General features: G+C 50.5%; 1 protein-coding gene across 10 annotated transcripts in view; it reads right to left on the bottom strand.

Annotated features, from left to right (window-relative positions):
• Window positions 1-20440, bottom strand: part of CLASRP (CLK4 associating serine/arginine rich protein) — an 893416-nt gene that overhangs the window by 302322 nt on the left and 570654 nt on the right. For all 10 annotated transcript variants that reach the window (XM_086938423.1, XM_086938429.1, XM_086938425.1 and 7 more), the window contains one exon: window positions 15649-15834. In XM_086938423.1, the coding sequence (XP_086794549.1) occupies window positions 15649-15834 (186 nt within the window). The remainder of the gene's footprint in view (window positions 1-15648; window positions 15835-20440) is intronic.

Raw genomic sequence — 20440 nt, 5'->3', positions numbered from 1 at the left:
GAGACAGTCGTATCTTGTCGTCCCAAGACCCTTTCCTCTGATCCCACTGATCCTACATGCACTCCTGCAGAGGTCTCATGTGCAGACGTGCGTGAGGCGTGAGGAAGATACAAGAGACCATCGACCCCAGTAGAGAAGACACCGTCCTCACTGTTGTAGATGGAGCGGTCATAAGAGCCTGAGCCTTCCGAAGGAGTGATAATCGCCTCTCCTCCGAAGGAGACACGCTTGCTGACAGCGTATTGATGGAGGCTCCCAAGTACTGTATGCATTGGACCGGAGTCGGGACAGACTTGACATGTTGATGTGCAACCCCAGCTTGTTCAATAGAACGCACGTCTTCTGGAAGTGTGCTTGAGCTTCCGAGACGGAGGAGGCCTTGATCAACCAGTCGTCCAGGTACGGGTAGACAAACACCTTGTTCTTCCTCAGGTGTGCAGCTACCACTGCCATGCACTTCGAGAACGTTCTGGGCGCAGACTTCAGCCCGAATGGCAGTACTGTGTACTGATAATGATTGGTGCCGACTTGGAATCGCAGGAACTTCCTGTGTTTGTGTGAAGTGGGCACATGGAAGTACGCATCCTGTAGATCTATAGCACACAGCCAGTCTCCCTGTTGCAGCTGAGGATAAATCAGATGCAACGACAGCATGCGAAACTTCTCTCTGCGAATCCACTTGTTTGCTTGTCGCAAATCCAGAATGGGCCTGAACTCGTTCTTGTCCTTCTTGCGAACCAGGAAGAACCGGGAGTACAGACCTCTTCCTATTTGAGACAGAGGTACGTCTTCTATCGCCCTTTTCCTTAACAGGATATCGGCCTACGCCTGGAGCTCGAGCAGCTGAAACTGCGAGCTGACCGGAGGAATTGATGGAGCCGGGCTGGTGAACCGAAGACTGTATCCATTGCAAACAATATTCACCACCCACTTGTCCTGAGTAATTTTTCTCCACTCTGCCAGAAAAAGTTAAACGCTTCCCCCCACAGGAGCGGGTAACGAATGTAGGGGAAGTAACCGCTCAGGGTCGAGACCCAGCTGGGCCTTTCTTCGCTGTAGAGGACTGCTGGCCTCCTCTCCCCTTCTGGCGCTTCTGGAAGGGCCTCCGGAACGGCTGCTGTCCCGAAGCCTGCCCTCGCCCTCTGCCCTATGCCCCGAACCGTCTCTGGAACGGGCGGTAAGCCTTATTTTCTTTGGGCTTCTCTAACCCAACAGCTGTCAGGGTCTCGGCCTCCGATTTCATGCGGGCCATGTTATCGTCCGCATGCTTGCCCAACAGGGTTTCCCCCGAGAAGGGCAGATTGGCCACCCGCTGCTGAGCCTCCGGCTTGAGTGATGTGAGTCTAAGCCAAGCATGGCGCCGTTGGTTGATCCCATGACAGTACCCATGGGCCGCCAAAAGAGAGACATCAGCAGCCGCGCTGATGACCTGTTTCGATACCAGCATCCCCTCCTTCAGGATCTCCTGGAAATCCTCCTTCTCTCATGGCAGGAGTTCCGTGAACTGCTGGAGAGATTCCCACAGGACACGATCATACCGCCCTAGCAGAGCCGCATCGCTAGCCACCTTCATGGCCGTAGATGCCGTCCCACAGGCCTTCCTGCCAGCTGAATCGATCCATCGACTCTCCTTATCAGGAGGCACAGTAGAAGAGGGGGAGGTAGAATGTTGTTTCCTGGCCGCCGTCACTATAACAGAGTCCGGAATTGGATCCATCCGTAGAAAAGCCGGGTCAGAATCCGGGGCCCTGTACTTCTTAAGAAGCCGGGAAGGAGCGGCCTTCGTCACTGCAGGCGTGAGGAACAGCTCCTCCGCGGGCTCTACCAATCCTGGTACGAGCGGTAGTAGAGGGCGAGACAAATACTACTTATGAAGCGTCTCAAAAATCACGGACGTCGTGGGTTTTGGAGCCGTCACCGTGATTCCCAATTTCGCTGCACCCCTCAGGAGAACATCCTAGAACGTGCTGATGTCGTCCACAGGAGACACTCTCGTCCCCAGGGATTCCGACAAAGTCGGTGAATAGGTCCTGGTCCCGGAAGAGTCCGTGCGGGACCATGATCCGCGCCTCCTATGGCGTCTTCTTGACCTGGAGGAGGATCTATGACGACTCCTCGATTCCCCCCCTCCGTCTGGAGCGTGATCGTGATCTCCTTGGCTTCGGTCGATCCGCCGGTTCCACCGGGGCGGGCGACTTTGGCGTAGCTGGGGCCCTCGGCCGAGGGGCCCCCTTGGGACGAGTAGGATATCGGGGTAGTGACACCGACCTCGGAGGAATCGGAGGCGGCTTGTCTGCCGGCAGCTGAGGTTGAGGTAGAGGTTGAGGAAGCGGAGGGTCCTGCCAGAAAAGCCCTGACAAATGTCACACTCCTGTGGGACATGAGAAGAGGGAAGGCAGATGATACACACCTCGTGTGGATCCGATTTGGCCTTCTTCCTGGAGCACTCTGGACATTTGTCAAATAATGCAGGCATATTGACAATCAGAGTGCACCAAAGGGTAAACAGGAAGAAAAGCACCAAAGTACTTTAGAAAAGCACTTACATAACTTGAAAAAGTGAAAAATTCACCAAGAAACCCTTAAAAAAAGGGAGAGCTCAATGCTCCAGGGTCCTGCTTGCAGGAGCCGGAAAAAAGAACTGAAAGTAAAAGGGACCTGCTGTGCATTTTGGGATACTGGGAGAAGTTCTGGAAAGTTCTCTTAAAGGCAGAGTATCCTGTTTAAGCCACATAATGGCAGCCTATGGGGCTTGTCTGTCCATACCTTCCTCTCCATCCTTCCAGAGGCTTTTGCTGGTAGAGGCAAGTTTCTCTATGGAGGAAACTGGGCAGGCTGTGCTGTTTGTATGGATTTTTGGTGGAATTTCTAGTTGAAGTACTGGACAGTGTAGCCTGTGGATATAGGCTGCATTATATGTCTTTAAATTCTCTCTTAAGTGTCTTTGCAGTTCTGCATTTTTTGACAACTTAAGAGATTATTTTTGATTGCTCCGGGGTCCACGCACATGGGCGGGACTATTCACTAGATTATGACTATACACAGAGATCCCCTACTACAGAAATGAGTGTTGCTGCTCCTCCTTGCCATTGTGACAATGATGGAGCCTGGCACTGTGTTTCCCTGAATGTATTTAGGGTCCTTTGTCGTATTTGTTGTATTTTTTCTCCACCCTTGGGGTTACCCCTTTTGGTGAGGCAGGCCCCTTGAAAGCCTCCTTGCCCTAGTCCAGGATGCTTGGTAGCATTGGGAGGTATCTTGTTCCCTTGGTGGATGGTGTTAAATCTCCAGGAGGAAGCAGGAGTCTCCTTTCTCCTCTTCTAATGGGACAGCGAAGGTATCAGCTGCTCTCTTGATGAGGCTGCTGTAGAAGGCTATGTCACCTGGTGGCGAAGCCTTCGAATGATAGCTACAGACCTCTTCTTCTGGGCTTCCTGTGTCAAGGTTGTTTCATTCTTACTCGATAGTCTCCGAGGCTTCCTCCTCTTCTGGAGCGTCTAACTCCTCTTAGACGTCCTCTTCCTGAGGTTGAGGGGTTGCCGGAGCTTCGAGGGTATCTCCCTCCTCTTCGGTGTTTTCGGCGTCGGCAGGAATTCTGAATTCCTTCAGCGCTTTGTTGAACTCCTTTTTTCCCTGAAGGAGTGCCGCCACTTCCGGTTCCAAGTGTCTCTTCTTTTTCTCCACCTAGGGGTGACCACCTGGGCTTCAACAGGTTCCTTGAAAATATCAGGAGACGGTTTGACCATCCTCTTAAGCAATGGGAGGTATTGCATTGCATAGATTGCATCAATGGCATCTTTAAGCATTTCCACCTAGTCAAAAGAGGCAACCCGGCTGAGGAACTTGTGGTAGGGCGTGGTGTCATCGATTGTGGCGAGATGAGCAGGATAAAGGTTGGGGTCTGTGTCTCCAGGAAGATCTACATCATGATCAACTCCGGGATTATCCCGGAGAAGCAGGTTATAGGAATCCCCCCCCCCCCCCCCCCCCCCGGACTACTCTGGACTATGCCCCCCAAACTGAGTGTGGTGACCCCTGAGGAGAGAGGGGAACGGGATCAGCAAGTGGACAGGGAGGAAAAGGAAGAGAAGGAAGAGGGGGAGGTGGACAAGACAATGGTGGAGGCCTGGTTACCCATCATGTAGGCTTTTTTAGGGTGTGGTGGTAGGTCGAGGGATTCCTCGAAAGCAGAGTTTGTGCTTGGAGCCATCCTTGTTCGGAGCCTGGGCAAGAAAGTGTCAAGTGCATGGATGGATCAGGATGCAACACTGACTAGCCACAAGTTCTTCCTGCAGCCGTGGAAGAAAGGATTTGACGCACAAGTTACAATATATCTGTAAGAAACAGTAGTTAGTGTTAGATTCCTTACCTTAGAATATCCCCAGACGTCAGACTGGATCCGGAAAGTTTTGCGTAGCAGTACCCTTGCGCCTCGGTAGGCGTCGTCCGCGGCTCCGCGTCCGTCGTTGGCGCCGTGATGACGTCTGAGTACTTAGACGCCGCCCTCGCGCGCTGACGTCAGTTCTTATACGTAGCTTTTCCGCGCCAGAAACGCAGAGCCATGATAAAAACCGACACTGGTGCCATGAAACTAGGGCCCTCAAAGGAATTACCTTAACCCTAGATATCGGTTCGCAGAACGGGGAGGATGGGTGGGGCGGTAAGGAATCTAACACTAACTACTGTTTCTTACAGATATATTGTTACCGAAGGTAAGTAACTTGTACATCTGAAAGAAACAGGTTAATGTTCGAGTCCTTACCTTAGAATAGATACCCCAGCAATACCAACCCCGTTGGTGGGTCTGCGAACCAATGATCACACCAGAAAGTCCTGGAGAACAGAACGGCCGAAAAAGCCATCTCTCCGGACTTGGCTGTCCAGGCAGTAGTGTCTAGCGAACGTGTGCAGCGAGGCCCACGTAGCTGCCTGACAGATGTCCTGCAAGGGGACTCCCCGACCCAGGGCAGTAGTAGCGGCCGTGGACAGAGTGGAATGGGCCCTCAGCCCAACAGGAGGCTCCTTTTTAGCCAAAGAGTAGCATTCCTTGATGCACAATACGACCCACCGAGAGATGGTCCGTTTGTGCACCGCCCGTCCCTACTTAGCGCCCACGTAACCAGCAAAGACCTGGTCATCCACCCGGAACTGGCGTGTGCGGTCCAGATAGAATGAGAACGCACATTTTGGGTCCAGACGGTGGAGCCTCTCTTCCTCTTTCGAGGGATGCGGAGGCGGAAAGATGGTGGGCAAGGTGATGGATTGCCCGAAGTGGAAAGCTGTGACTACCTTGGGAAGGAAAGAGGGACGCATTTTCAAGACAACTTTGTCCGGATTGACAGAAAGGAAAGGAGCTCACTCCCTCTCCTGGCAGAGGTGATGGCAACCAGGAAGGCAGTCTTAAGAGTGAGAAGACGAAGAGGGCAATTGTGAAGTGGCTCGAAAGGAGCGCACATCAAATAAGTAAGAACAAGGTTCAAGTCCCACTGAGGCATCACGAAAGGAACAGGAGGAAACATGTGAGTGATGCTCTTCAAGAATCTATTTACAACAGGGGACTTGAAAAGAGAAGGTTGATCAGGAAGCCTTAAGAAGGCTGAAATGGCAGAGAGGTATCCTTTGATAGGGCCCAGAGCAGAGCCCTGCTGGGCAAGGTAAGAAGAAAGAGGAGAACCTCTGAAAGAGGGGCAGAAAGGGGATCCACAGCCTTTGCTGTGCACCATGACACAAATCTGTTCCACCTGCAGGCGTATACCGACTTTGTGGAGGGACGCCTGGCTGCCAGAATGACATCACAGACTTCAGGAGGAAAAGTCAAATGGCCTCAACTGCCGCCGCTCAATCTCCACGCATGGAGGTGGAGGCTGGACAGGTTAGGGTGGAGGACCGTCCCCTGCTGCTGCGACAGAAGGTTCTCCTGAAGAGGTAGACAAATCGGGGGATCGACTGACATGCTGAGTAGCTCGGGATACCAGTATCTTCGTGCCCAGTCCGGAGCCACAAGGATGACTTGGGTCCGGTCGCGCCTGATCTTCTTCAGCACTCTGGGCAGAAGTGGTATAGGCGGAAAGGCGTACAACAGGCCGCAACTCCACTCGCGATGAAAAGCGTCGCCGAGCGAGTGCCATCTTGGAAATTCCAACGAGCAGAACTGATGACATTGCACGTTCTCTTCTGTGGCGAAAAGATCTAACCAAGGTTCTCCCCACTGCCGAAAGAGACCTTGCGCCACGTCAGAGTTCAGACGCCATTCATGATCCATCGTGCACCGACGGCTGAGTTTGTCCGCCCTGGCGTTCAGGGAACCTGCCAGGTGTTGAACCACCAAGGTGACGCCCTGGTGTTCGAGCCATTGCCAGAAGCGCAGAGCCTCCTGGCAAAGGGTCCACGACCCCACCCCGCCCTGTTTGTTACAGTACCACATGGCGGTGGTGTTGTCAGTGAACACCTGCACCACACTTCCCCGGACAGAGGGAAGGAATGCCTTCAGTGCAAGCCGGATCGCCCGCAGCTGAAGAAGGTTGATGTGAAACCGGGACTCAGCCGGAGACCAGAGGCCTCTGATCTCCTCCTCCCCCATGTGGCCCCCCCAGCCCAGGAGGGACACATCCGTCACAACTACGTGCTCCGGTTGGGGTAGGGAGACGGATCTGCCGCTGACCCAATCGCGGTCAGTGAGCCACCACTGCAATAGTCTCGCAGTGCCCTCCGAGTTCAGGACATGGTAGGACAGGTCGCCCTGATGCTGGGCCCACAAACTTCAGGTCACACTGCAGAGCCCGCGTCCGCCACCTGGCGTGATGCGCCAGAAGGATGCAAGAGGCTATCAGCCCCAGAAGCCGCAGCGTCAACCTGACCGAGACCCGGGATAAAGGCTGAAAGATCGGAATCAGGGCCTGAATATCCCAAACCCGCTGATCGGGAGGATAAACCTGAAACTGCTCTGAATCCAGAACCGCTCCGATGAAGAGAAGCTTTAGAGAGGGACACAGGTGTGACTTCGGCACATTGATGGAAAACCCTAGCAAGTGCAGGAGGTCGGACGTAGGAGGTGGCTGATGACTATCTGGGGCGAGCCCGCCTTCAACAACCAGTCGTCGAGATAGGGGAAGGCTGACACCCCTAATCTGCGCAGATGAGCTGCGACCACTGCCATCACTTTCGTGAACACCAGTGAGGCGCTGGTAAGGCCAAAGTGGAGCACGGTGAACTGAAAGTGCTCGTGGCCTACCGTGAACCGCAGGTAACGCCGGTGGGCCGGCAGGACGGGGATGTGGAAATAAGCAACCTGCAAGTCCAACACTACCATCCAGTCTCCGGGGTCCAGGGCAGCTAAGACCTGAGCTGTATGTATGTATATGTATGTATAAATTGTTTTGTAACGCGCACTGTTACTTGGGAGTATCCTGGCGTGGTGGGAAAGAACAAAGATGAGCGTACAAGGATCGTCTTAGGTCATACTGCTAAACAGGTGGGTTTTTAGATTTTTCTTAAACTGGGCTACAGATTGACTGGAACGCAGATGGAAAGGGAGAGCATTCCAAACTCGAGCCGCTACCACTGCAATGGACTGTCCACCTAGTCTGTTTCGCTTGAACCGGGGAAGGGTCATTTTAAACAGCGAAGATGACCTAAGTACTCTTGTGGGGGCATAGAGAGTGAATCTCTTCTTTAGACAGACCGGACCATGGTCATAAGTGGCTCTGAATGAAAGTACTAGAGCTTTGAAGAGAATGCGTTGAGGTACTGGGAGCCAGTGGAGGCTGGACATATGAGACCGAACGCTCTTCCATCTTGGAACGTTAAAAAGGAGACGGACAGCGGCATTCTGAATGACCAGCAGAAGTTTGATCAAATAAGCAGGAATGCCGCTGAACAGGGAGTTCGCATAGTCCAGCCTTGCTAAAATAAGTGCTCGAGCAACAGTTTCCCTGGCCTCTCTAGGGAGCAATGGAAAAAATGTTCTGAGCATTCTCAAGGTAGCGAAACATGTCCCAGTTAATTTTTTTATATGGTCCTCAAATCTTAGATCCTCCCCAAACCAAATCCCAAGATTTTTCGCAGGGCCACCCATCACCTTAGGACAGGGGATATTCGGGGGCCACAGTGAATTCTTAAAACTGAGAGGGAAGGAGCCATAAAAGAGGACCTCCGATTTATCCTCGTTGCATTTTAACTGGGCCAAGGTTAGCCATCGAAAAACTGAGGATAGGCAGAGCTGGACCATTGCAGTGTCCAGATGGTCGTCAGGCCAGGTGAAGAGTAGCTGTGTGTCATCAGCATACCCTATAATCTTAGCCCCAAACTGTTCCGCAAGATAAACCAGGGGGGTGATGTAAATATTGAACAGTAGGGGGCTAAGAGTAGGACCGCTCTGCCGCCCCCGTCCAGACACTCCCGAATCGACTCCGTCATCTCTACCAGGGCCGTCTCCGTAATATATGCTGCCCTGAAGCCTGATTGGGCTGGATGCAGAGCATTGGAGGTCTCTACAAAACTTTCCAATTGTCGAAAGACTACTTTCTCACAAATTTTAGTCAATGCAGGCAGAAGGGAAAAGGGCCGGTAGTTTCCGGGAACAGTGGCATCAAGGCCTGGTTTCTTCAGAAGCGGCAGAAGCTTTGCCTGTTTCCATTTAACAGGAACCACTGCCGAGGAAAGAGAAAGATTCACGATCTGGGTGACATCCCTACAGACAGTGCTGGCCACCTCTGACAGTACCCGGGCAGGGCACGGATCGGAGGGAGAGCCTGATTTAAGGGACTGAAGAAGAGGCAAGACATCACACTCTGCCACCAGCGCGAAGTTAGTGAGCTGTTGAGTATCAGAGAGATGTGGCCTAATAGAAAGGTCCAACCCTAGGCTCTCAGCCGGTAACGCAGAGGTGAGGTCCTGCTGAATCTTTGCTATTTTGTCTATAAAAAAGTTAGACAGAACTTCGCACCATTCCGCAGAGGATGGGAGTGTGGTGGTTTCTGCAACTGGGGACACAAAACTTAATAGAGAAAATGTCTCTACTATTATTTTCCGCTTTGGCAATTCTCCCTGCATAGTAGATCCCTTTAGCAGTTTTAATAGCGGCATAATAGTTTTTTTGGGCTGTGCGCAGGGCGGCCTTTGCGTCCAAACTATTCCCACGCCTCCAGACTCGTTCTAACTTTTTACAACCCAGTTTTAACTCCCTCAGCTCAGGAGAAAAGCTAAAGTCAGCGTCTTGAACTTCTCCATCCGGAGGAAGCCGTTGACGTTCCGCAGGTCCAAGATAGGGCGTAGGCCCCCTTTGCCCTTCTTGGGAAACAGAAAGTAGTGGGAATAGCAACCACACCCTACTTCTGGCCCCGGAACGCGCTCGATGGCCCCCTTGGCCAAAAGGGCCGATATTTCCTCTTGCAGAAGTTGCAAGAGATCCCTCGACACGTGGTGGTACTGCAGTGGCATGGCTGGAGGGGTCGCCTCGAAGGGGAGGGAGTAGCCCCTTCGGACGATTTGCAGCACCCACCTGTCCGAAGTGATGTTGCGCCAGTGGAGGAGGTGATGGCGGACCCTGCCCCCCACTGGCGTCAAATGGGCCTGAAAGCTCGCACTAGGAGGGCTTTGAGGCAGATGCTGCGGGGGTGGATGTGGGCTGGCCTCGCCGTTGTCCCATGGCATCGCCACGGCGGTTACCACGTCCGCCGCCACGCTGGATGTTAGACTGCAGTCCGTGGCTGGCCGGACGTGAAGGGGCACCCCTTCCTTGGCCACGAAAGGAGCGATAGGCAGAAGAGGGCTGACGCTGCCCCGACAGGGCCAAGGACTTGGCCGTAGCCCTGGAGTCCTTGAAGCGTTCAAGCACATGATCTGCCTTGCCACCAAAGAGGTGGATGCCATAGAACGGCATGTCCATGAGGGTATTCTGGACATCAGCAGAGAAGTTGGCAGACCTCAGGCAGGTGTGGCGGCGAACCGCCACCGTCGTTGACATCGCCCTGCCCAGCGAGTCCGTTGTATCCAGCCCACATCGAATGGAATACCGCGCTGCATCTCGTCCCTCCGGGCACTCCGGCAGCACAGCTGCAACCGTATTCCACAGAGAGTGGGTGTAACGGCCCAAAAGGCAAGCGGTGTTGACTGACCGCAACCCCAAACTGAGGGAGGAGAACAGTTTCTTGCCAAACTGTACATACCTTTTGGATTCCCGATCTGGAGGTGCAGTCGGGAATGCGGACTGGGAAGTAGAGGCCTGGATAACCAGGCTCTCGGGGTGGGCTGGGTGGACAGAAAACTAGGGTCGCCCGGAGCCGGGCGGTGGCGCCCGGCGACGTTCCCATCTACAGGGGAAAATGTAGCGCGCCTCACAGTCACGACGGGGAGTTCAGGAGCCAAGGCCTTGGCCGCCCTCATCAGCACCACACTATAAGCAGCCCCCTCCTCCGTAGCCACGGTACGAGGGGAGACAAAGCCAGTGTCAGCTGAAGTGTCGAGACCACTGGCTTCCCCTAGCTCCTCTGTCCAGTCCTGAAATGTCTGACACGCCCGTGTCAAAGGGTCCTCAGATCCCTCCCAGTCAAAGGATGGAGCCGGATCATAGAAGAATTGCTCTTCTGCCGGCGTCGAATGTGGCGTCGAATGCGGCGTCGAGCGACGCCGGTCTGACGCCGGATCCGGACCGAGGGAAGAACCAGGGACGGGGCCGGGGGCGACACCCTAGGGGTCGACGCTGGTGGGGTCGTAGAGTCGACCAGCGGCGACCTGGATCCGGAATAGGATCCAGCGGGGCCCTGCGCCGCCGGGACCAAAGTCGCCGACGGCGCCGGGGCCAAAGCACCTGGCCCGCTTGGGCTCCCAGCCGGGACCGTGGGGCCCGAAGGCGCCGCGGAACCCGACGTAGGAGAGATCAACCTCATGGCCATCGATCTCCTCCAGCCCAGGGACCGGCAGGTAAGGAGCAGGCCGCGACGCTTGCGGCTACGGCGTAGCGCGTGGGCGGTGTCAGCCGAAACCCTGACCGCATCGCGCGAGCGTCGGGGGGAGTCAGAAGAGCGATGTCGCCTCTTCGACTTCTTGTGCCTCTTACCTGAGGACTTGGGAGCCCGACGAATGGTGACTCGCGGAGCTTCGACGACTGTGGCCCGCGACCGGTCCCTCGACCCCCCTCCTGGACCGGGAGCAGCGCGGGGCCGACTGCCGGATCTGGAGGCGCTTAAGGGACTGCTCCGGCCTAGCCTTCGACGTCAGAGCCCGGCAGTCGGGGCACGACTTGTCGTCGTGGTCGGCCCCAAGGCAATATAGGCACCGGCGGTGGGGATCGGTAATCGACATTAGTCTGTGGCAATCGGTACAGGGCTTGAACACGGGCATCCCTACCGGCACCGAGAGCCGTAAAGACTCGAAGAGAGATCAAAAAGGATTGAAAAAAGTTAAGTCAAAAAGTGACTAAAGTACTGCTTTTTCCGGATCTGCGCTTGCCGGCGCGGAATAAAGAAGAACTGACGTCAGCGCGCAAGGGTGGCGTCTAAGTACTCAGACGACGTCATCACGGCGCCAACGACGCATGCGGAGCCGCGGACGCCTACCGGCACGCAAGGGTACTGCTACGCAAAACTTTCCGGATCCAGTCTGACGCCTGGGGATATTCTAAGGTAAGGAATCTAACACTAACCTGTTTCTTTCAGATAGAGCCAGCGGAGGAGGAAGGTCTCGACTTGGATTGCTTCAGTGCCAGCGTGTGTATTGTCGCCGCTGGACAAGGCTTTGATGCCAAAGACTTTCGCTCCGAAAAGGGGTGCTTCGAAGAAGCTGTTGGCACGAAGAGAGCTGTTAGTGCTAAGAGAGCAGTCGCCGCACAGTGGCTCGGCTTTAGGATCATATTCAGTGTCGAGTCAGCTGGGCGTGATGTCCGACATGTGCGCTCAACACTGACCATGGCTGCGAGGCAGTGTGCGGGTTGGAAATCTGTTAGCGGGCTTAGAGGCTGGGCACCTGACCCCCTCGGTAGAGGGTGCTCAAAGTGCGATTGGTGCAGGGGAGGTGGGTCAGTACTCCCAGCCTGCTAGGCAGGAGGATAGTCCTTTAATCCCAAGTACGAACCGAGCTGGACTCTGGTGAGGCGGCTCTGGCTTGTCCTCGAGGTCCTGAGCACCAAAGATGTCCAACGTATTGTTGCCACTCCTCTGCAACATTTCAAAACGTCAAGCTCGACGGTAGCAAAAGGTTTTCTTTGTACGGAAGGAGCAGCAGGCTTCCTTGTCATGCTCTGTGGAGAGGTAGAGGTTGAAGACCTGGTGTAGATCAGTCCAGGGGTATTGATGGCATGACACAAAGGACAATAGAGGTCTGCCTCCATTCCATCAGAGGCGATACAGGTTTGCTGTGGACAAATGACAGGAAAGGCCCTGAAGGGCAAGGCCTTTACAGTGGCGTCCAAATCATCCCGATCTCTGACCCAGATGAGAAGATGCATGCCAAGTCATTGAGGGAAGGAGTAAGACGCTGAACACAATACCGACTGAGGAAGAGGAACCGCCAAGGCCCAAGGAGTGTCCGCAATGGCGTAAATTCGGAGCTTAGTAACACACGTCTGCGCCTGATGGTGGAAAGAAAACAATTAAACAATGGAGCCAAAGCGCATAACCAGCAATAGGTGGAGTCACTGTACCTTGTGACTTGAGAAGATATCTTAGAGGAAAAACAACTTGCACACCTCCGGGCTCAATACCAGATGGCAGGTGTAAACACAGCATGTTTATCTACTACATCCACACATGCCTCGAACATTATGTTTAGGTTTTCCTCCTGCCATGACCTCCTAAAAAGTAATAACACCGTCAACTGGAGACACTCTAGATGAGCAGCCAGAACTTGATGTGGGAATGTAAGATGAACTAGAATCCCACCCATCTGAGGACCTGTCAGGTAGGGAGAATGAGACTGTGCTTCCCAGTTGGATGAACATTAGCAGCCTGAGACGAATGAGGAGGTGGCAGAGGCAAATTTGAAGGTGGTTGAGGCCCATGTGGAGGAGGGTAGAACAAAACCACTAGTCTGTGCTCCCTCAGTGATTGGCCTTTCCTTATGGTCGGTGCCACTCCAGACAGACATTGAAACCTTCGAACAGGGGGGTCTATGTGGTGTGATTAGATGTACCTCTGCTCCTTTCTGAACCTTTTCTCATTGGCTTTCTATTGGTAGGAGTCTTTTGGAGTCAAAGGGAAGCCTAACAGTGGATTCAAATTTGTTCCTGGAGGCCTTGTCCTCTTTTATGTCCTTCACCAGCATGTTCTTCAATTTCCCTAACAACGTAATGCCCTCTCCATCTTTCAAGGGCCCTTTTCTACATTTTGAAGCAAAACTCACATTTTGTTGTGAAGTGAAAGGGTACCATACAGACTTGATAAGTCGGAGGCTGTTTTCTTTCTGCTACAAGGAGGTGGCCTTGAACAAAAAAGGACAGAATCCTGACAAGAAAAATTAGATGGATTCACAAGGAGGCACCAAGATGGGTCAATGCAGTGTTTAGCTCCCATGGAACTGGAGCACGCTTAACTGGTGGAAAGAACCAAAAGAGATTTTTATAATGCTCACTGAGAATGAAACTGAGGAAAGTCTTCCATGCACTGGAATCTGAAAACTCCATCCAATTGATCTCTAAAGGATAAACACAAGATACTCTTGGTTATCGCTAGCATGTATGGTGGCACTACATGGGGCCAACGGACACGGAGATGAATCTTGTACCAAAGCACAGGGGGGAATGCCTTGTGTTGTGATGCAAAGTAGGCCCTACAAGTAACTCCACACCATGAGAGAGTAATGCACCGGACCATTCGTATTAACTAAACGCTAGCAATTAACCCATAACCACTGCATCAGAGACTGAAACTGCTTGCATCATTTCTTTACCACGCACACACTATGCAAGCAACGTGTACATCTTCAAATGTAGAATTGCATATACATACCATCAAGTACACATTAAAATTGAAATCCAACAGCATGTTTCTACATTAAAAATTATGTGCAGAGAGCTAACAATACAATAGTGAAACATTAACAAAGAAATTATTACAGTATGACAGACACCAGATATTACCAAGCCACAGTTAATTTTCAAAACAGACAAAAAACATTAATCTTTACACAACCAGCACTGCTTAAACAGTGCTTGCTAATAACACAGAACTGGTATCAAAAAGCCAATTTACAGTTTTCACTATAGCATCACATCGCAAATAAATGTGAAATTAAAAACCCTTAAAATATAATATGAATTACCACCACTGAAAGCATGATTACACACCATGCACAACACCCAACTTATGTAAGTGCAACATCTTTGATAATGATGGGTAGGTAACTCAAACTTGCAGGCTAACGCCATAAACAAAGGTATTGTTCGTTTGCTCTCAAAGCCTTCATCGTCCCAATGCAAATTAAAATGTGTATATGAACTGCTTCTTCACCCTAAATATCTGGAACATCTGATAATCTTCATCTCACTCCTTTTCTGGAACTAAAATTCCATAACAGTGGTCTACTCACTTCAATACAGAGCAGCTCCCATCAGTAGTCCCTCATTTACCACAACTGAGAAATTAATTTTGATCATACTACAGCATTAAAGAACAACAAACAAGCAACATCCTTTAATAATGATATCAACTAAGCATGGCTGATTGTTCAATTTATAGCTACTCAAGTCTAGGGAACTGGCTCCTGCTGCTTCAGCGTAAAAAAATATTTGCAAAGGAATGTGACTTAATACATGGAATGGGTGTTTTTAAGATAAATGTTGATGTAAATAGCGAATGATACATTAAATCATATGACTGAACAAAAATCTGATTGGGCAGCTGTGACTAAGCCTATGAGAAAAAGCAAAGAGGGACTTAGGATTTTACACGATTACAGTAGCCTTGAAAAAGCAAAAAAAAATTTGCAAAATACACAAGATATTTGGATATCAAACAGAATTCAATAAATATCTCGACTGATCTCTGAAATAATGGGCGTAGCCAGATACCAACCATTAATTTGTTGGGCTGCAAAAATTGAGATAAAGTTTACAGTGGAGGACCTATGAGGCTAAAACACACCCAGAAGTAATGTGATCCAGCAGTTCGGAATAGACTGTCCCTTTAGGTACAAGGCAGGAATGAATTCCACATGATTAGTTGTCTAGGGGCACCGAAAAACGAATAATATATGGAAAACGTGCATGGTGTATTAAGAAGTTCTGTAGAATCGACTCATTTTAAAATAACTTTTTATTCATAGGTTCTCAAAGTAAAATACAAAAGACTGTAAGAGCCTTAAAAGTGTGGTCTGGCTGAGTGCTAAATTTCATCAAAATGTTACACTTTTTGAAGGCATATCAAGTCATGCAAGCTTTGTTACAACACATCTGCAATAATCTACAATCGAGCAATGATTGCTTGACTGTGTTTTTGCTATGGATCAATTGATACTGTTAAAAACTATATAGGGTTAGTTTTTAAATTCTTATACCCTAATACTTGATTTTATAAACCGCTTCAAAAACATTATCCATATTCCTCTCCATGTTTTTACTTAGCTGTCAGATTCATTTTGATAAGGTCACATCCCCTTTTATCCAACTTTTGTCCAACTGAAAATCAAAACAAAATTCAGTTACAATGCATTACTCACTTTTTCAGTTTCTCCCCCACACCTGGTGACGACATCATAGGCCTTCCCAGTTTTTCTCTCAAAGGAGATTCAGATCTGCTCCGACTTCTTGAGATGCTTGGACTCTGGCTGCTCCGACTGCTACTCCGATACCTATCAGATGGTTTGTCACTGCGCCTGTGCCATTCTGTCGACCGTGAATGACTCCTAGGGAGAAAGTGATTTACATTACAATAGGCTTAACCCTTCCCAAAAGGCACTGTGTACTCACGAAGGGGGCAAACAATGCAGAATGATACAAATGAATATAATTGTGGCATTCAAATGGACATTCACCTTTTTGCAATATATAGCTGCACTATTAAATTTCCATTTAAAGTAGTCATGATCTAGCTGAAGCACCTAGTAACCTACTAACAGTTCGGTCTCCAACGAGAAAAAAGCACACTGATAAACTATCGTAACAGCTCACGGAAAGGGGAATAGCAAAAACAAGGTGGTGTCAGAATGCGCACCATGCATTTGATTTACAGTGACTAGAAGAGGTCAGGCTATGTTTTGAATATTCATATTTAGAAATTACAATCTATTCCTCAAATATCCATAGAAATGGCAAAGTGAACAAGCATTGGCATAGCCAACAGTTCTCGCTTTTGGGAACTTAATAGTATTTAGTTATGCAGCACAATATCCTTGGTGCAACAACATCAACCGTTGCATGGCTAAACACGTATAAGGTCCCCAAGGTGAGACCTATTGGCTATGCCAATGCTTGTTAAGTCCCTGGTCTTGATCCACAAAGCGCTGCACAACTTGGGATCTGGCTATTTGAGAGGATTTGTGATTACATCCCTTCTAGAAATGTAGAGCCACTGTCTGGCTGGTGTACCCAAAATCTGATGGCAGGTCTTTTTCTTAACTCGGGCCAATTACATACAATAAACTTCCTTTGAAACTTCGAACCACAATGGAACTCTACTCTTTCAAGAAAGAATAAAAACATGGCTCTTCCAGCAAGCCTAACAGGACATTCACGGTTATTGCAGGCTGCCTGATTCAGCGCTAAGACACACTTTTGAGTATTTGTGTGCTATACAAATCTTGCTAACAGAACATACAATTCATCCTTCTATCAGTTCCCCTTTTGCTAGCGATTTAAGACTTTAAGAAATTAAAGTGTGATTTCCAAGCCGACCCTTTTCTTCTTTATTGGTTGGATGTTTATATGTGCCCTTGGTATTGCTTAGTTTTGCATTCAAAATGTTTAATTGAAAAGGTATTGGTTGTACCGGAACAGCTTTCCACAGAGTAAACAAAATGTCTCTGAGCACCGGTTCAGACGTGGCGCTGCAGTTTTGCTTTCTGTTGAGGGATGCATTTTTACCTCAGCCCATGTTTTTGTTGGGCAGGCAGCGCGTGGCCTCGAGGGGAAGGGGGCGATCTAGAAGTGGAAATGGGGTTCTTGCGAGGCGCCTTTCAGTGAAGAATGAAGGAACGCAGTCCGGGGTTGATAAATCCGAGTTTTCCCTCTTGGCTGCTAGCACGTACTATATGGCCCCGGGGTGTGGGGACTGAGGCTGGAATAGTTTAATTTGGAACGGCGGAGTGCTGCTCAGCTTCCGAAGCGCGTGGGAGGCGGTGGGCGCACGCGCTGTTTTTTTGTCAGGGAAATAAAGTGCCCAGTTCACGCTGGAGTTAACTTTCTCTGAAATGTTGTGGCTGTCACATTCTCAGTTCAGAAGCGGTGCTTTATCTAGCTAGGACTGCCTCTGGCAGCCTGGACTATGACAGATGGTATATCTCAAAAATTATTTGGTGTTAGTCGCTCTTTCCACCTATTCAGTTTGCTGCACTTTTCTTGTTAATCCCCTGATCTGTGGCAGTGATTTATTTACATTGCACTAGCCAAAGTGGCACGTAAGATCATAGTTTGAGGAGGAAAGACGGTAAAAAGAGGCCAGGCAACAAACAGGGGCAGTGAGGAGGAAAAAAAGGAGAGGGACCTGGCTGAGAGAAGGCTGATAGGCAGTGAGTGGCCGGGAGGGGTCGGGTTGTGTGTGCATGGGAGGGGCACCAGGTTGTGTGTGTGCGGGAAGGGCGCCGGGTTGTGTGTTGGGGGGGCCTTGGTCGTAAGGAAAGGCTAGGAAAGGAAGGGGGTTGCTACAGAGGAGGGTTGCGTGTCAGATTTCTGCGATGTGTGTAGTGTGAGTCTGATCTCGGCTAACACTGAAATGAGGAGAGAGAAAGCAGAGAGCAAGGGGGTGGCAGAGCTTGATTAACGTGCTGCCATGAGCTGACGAGGAGGGAGGGGAAGAAGGGAGGGGATAGAGAGAGCAGAGAGCAAGGAGGTGGAAGAGCATGATTCATGCGCTGGAAGGTCTAATGAGCCATGAAAGAAAGGCAGATGGCGGCAGCTGCGCACGTGCGTGTAACCGCAAGCTTGAGGCCAGCAAAAACATGTGGTAGCACTTTGAAAACCCACTTACTAAATGTCTCGCAGAGCAGCGCAAACGCTGGCGCACGCGAGACCTAGAAACGTGCATTAGCAAAGCCAATAGGTCTTGCCTTTGAAAGTAAATAGCAAAATTCTTGCCAATTTAACTGTCAAACAGTTAAGCATTAGCAAAAATAAGCAAAACAGCGTGCTGTGATGGAGAAATGCATCAGTAAAAAAAGCCAAAATAAGTACTGCGTCAAGAAGTAAGCGTGAGAAAGTGACCTCTTTTTGCATGGTTGCCCCCACTTGTTGCTGAACTGCTGATGTACTTTGACTGAGTGTGTCCAGGGCTCCTGCAAATCAGGTACCCGGGGTCTATGCTCTTTCCCTAAAACTGCATTTAAGACCAAACCCAATTGGCACTTTCTTGCCACATGTCAATCTCTGGTAAATAGTACCACAGGTACTGAGGGTACTGTGACCAGGGAAGGCCTCTAAGGGCTGCAGCACTTATTGTGCCACCCTTAGAGGTCCTGTACCTTCACACTCGCACACTGCCTTGGCAGGCTGCGTGTTCTGGTGCAGAACAAAGTGAAGACTCAACCTGGCACACATTCCTGTGTGCCATGCCTACAACCCACTGCCCTGGCATAGATCAGCCACCCCTCTAACTGGGTGCACTATACCAGTGGTAGGGTACAAGTGCATGAGCCCTGTACCCCTACAGTGTCTAAGCCAATTCTTAGGCACTAAGTGCAGTACTGCCATTAAGAATGTTTGGTGCTGGGAGTTTGTCATTTCAAACTCCACAGTACAATAATGGCTGTAATGAACACTGAGAAGTTTGGTAAAAACTTCTCAGCAAATTAAACCCACACTGCTGTAAGTGTGTGATTTAATGAAAAATGCACACTGAGGGCATCTTAGAGATGCCCCATGAAAAATTACCTGACACTAGTGTGCAGGCTGAGTGGCTGCCAGGCGGATTTAAGACCTGTGGAGCTCCTGCTCCACAGAGGTAGGAGGCTACGACCACACCGGCTCCTGTTGCGTGGTGGTTGCCTGGAGGGCAAGTCCGGGGCCCCCTTGGGGGCCTATTATACTCTCCTAGGTTCTGCAGTTCCACTGCTTCCACACATCTACTATTCTGGGCCTTCTGGCGCTGGGCATCGGGTCCTGGTTGCACCCTTAATGGCTGTCTTGAGTTGCTCCAAGGGGGTTTCAGATCTGACCTCACCTCAGTGACTTGGCTCACTGGCCTTATTGCTCCTGGCTATCCTCAGACAAGTGGCAACCAAAGACTCACAGGAACGGATGACTAATGTGACCCTAAGTTAGGCCCCAACGCTGGTTTGCCCCATCCTATGGCCGCTATCCTGCTGGTTGTAAACCATCTTAGGCCCACAGTACATCTGTAACAATAAATGGAGCTTCCCTGGGTCCTGCCATCGCCCCCTCTCATCTGTTCCGCCCGAGTACGGAGCCACCACTCCGGAATCCTCTTTAGACATGATGCAGTGACCCAATACAGTACAAGTTATCATTTGAAAAGTCCCAAATCAATGACGCACCCGAGTCTGTGCCTGATAAGAGGCAGGTGCGGCTGGTGTCCCAACACCGGACAACTGTCTGGCACCAATGCTATTATGGTGGAGCTGCGTCCTGGATTCTGCGCCATAGATGCAAAGTTCAACACTTTCGCAGGCCACCAGGATCGCATTGGGGGAACATTTGGATAGACAAAACACTTGCTTAGATGGTGCGGAATAGCACATTTCAGGCCTTGACAAGTTTCTGACCACCTGAGGAGAGAGCAATTGCTCTCAGAGGTCGGGAAAAATGCCTGCTAAAGGTGGAGGGGCTTACACCTCCTCCACACAGGAGCTACATTTCAGGGCAGGAAGCTTCAAAGGCCCTGCCGCCTTTGTTATGCGACTCAGGCTTCTCCAGATAGCGGATATGCCATCACCCCTGTCCTGACACTACATTTGGGCTGCAAGATAGGTAGGAAAATTAGTAAGATTAGCAGGTGTGCCTCCCCTAACCACCCCAAAGGTAGACTAGCTGATGTGGCACCACCTTTTCAAATTCCTCCATCTTGTTTTGGATGGAATTACCCTTCTAGGGTCAGGGTTATGCCCACTTCCCGCAGGAAGTGGTTATATAGAGGATGCAGACATCCTAAAGGTAGGTAGCCCATTGGCTACTACCTGACAGTCCCCTTTAACACCCCTATATTGAGTTTTCAGATTGCACCCCTGAACCTAAGAACTCCGATTCAACAGATCAAGAGAAGGAGAACAAAGAGTCACAGTCTGGCAAGAACTGCAGAAGAGCAGAGAACATTTGGTGAAAAAACCTGCCTGCTAGCAACTC

The sequence above is a fragment of the Lissotriton vulgaris genome, chromosome 9 (assembly GCF_964263255.1).
Source record: "Lissotriton vulgaris chromosome 9, aLisVul1.2, whole genome shotgun sequence".
Classification (NCBI taxonomy): Eukaryota; Metazoa; Chordata; class Amphibia; order Caudata; family Salamandridae; genus Lissotriton; species Lissotriton vulgaris.
This window is presented reverse-complemented; position numbering and strand designations above follow the sequence as displayed.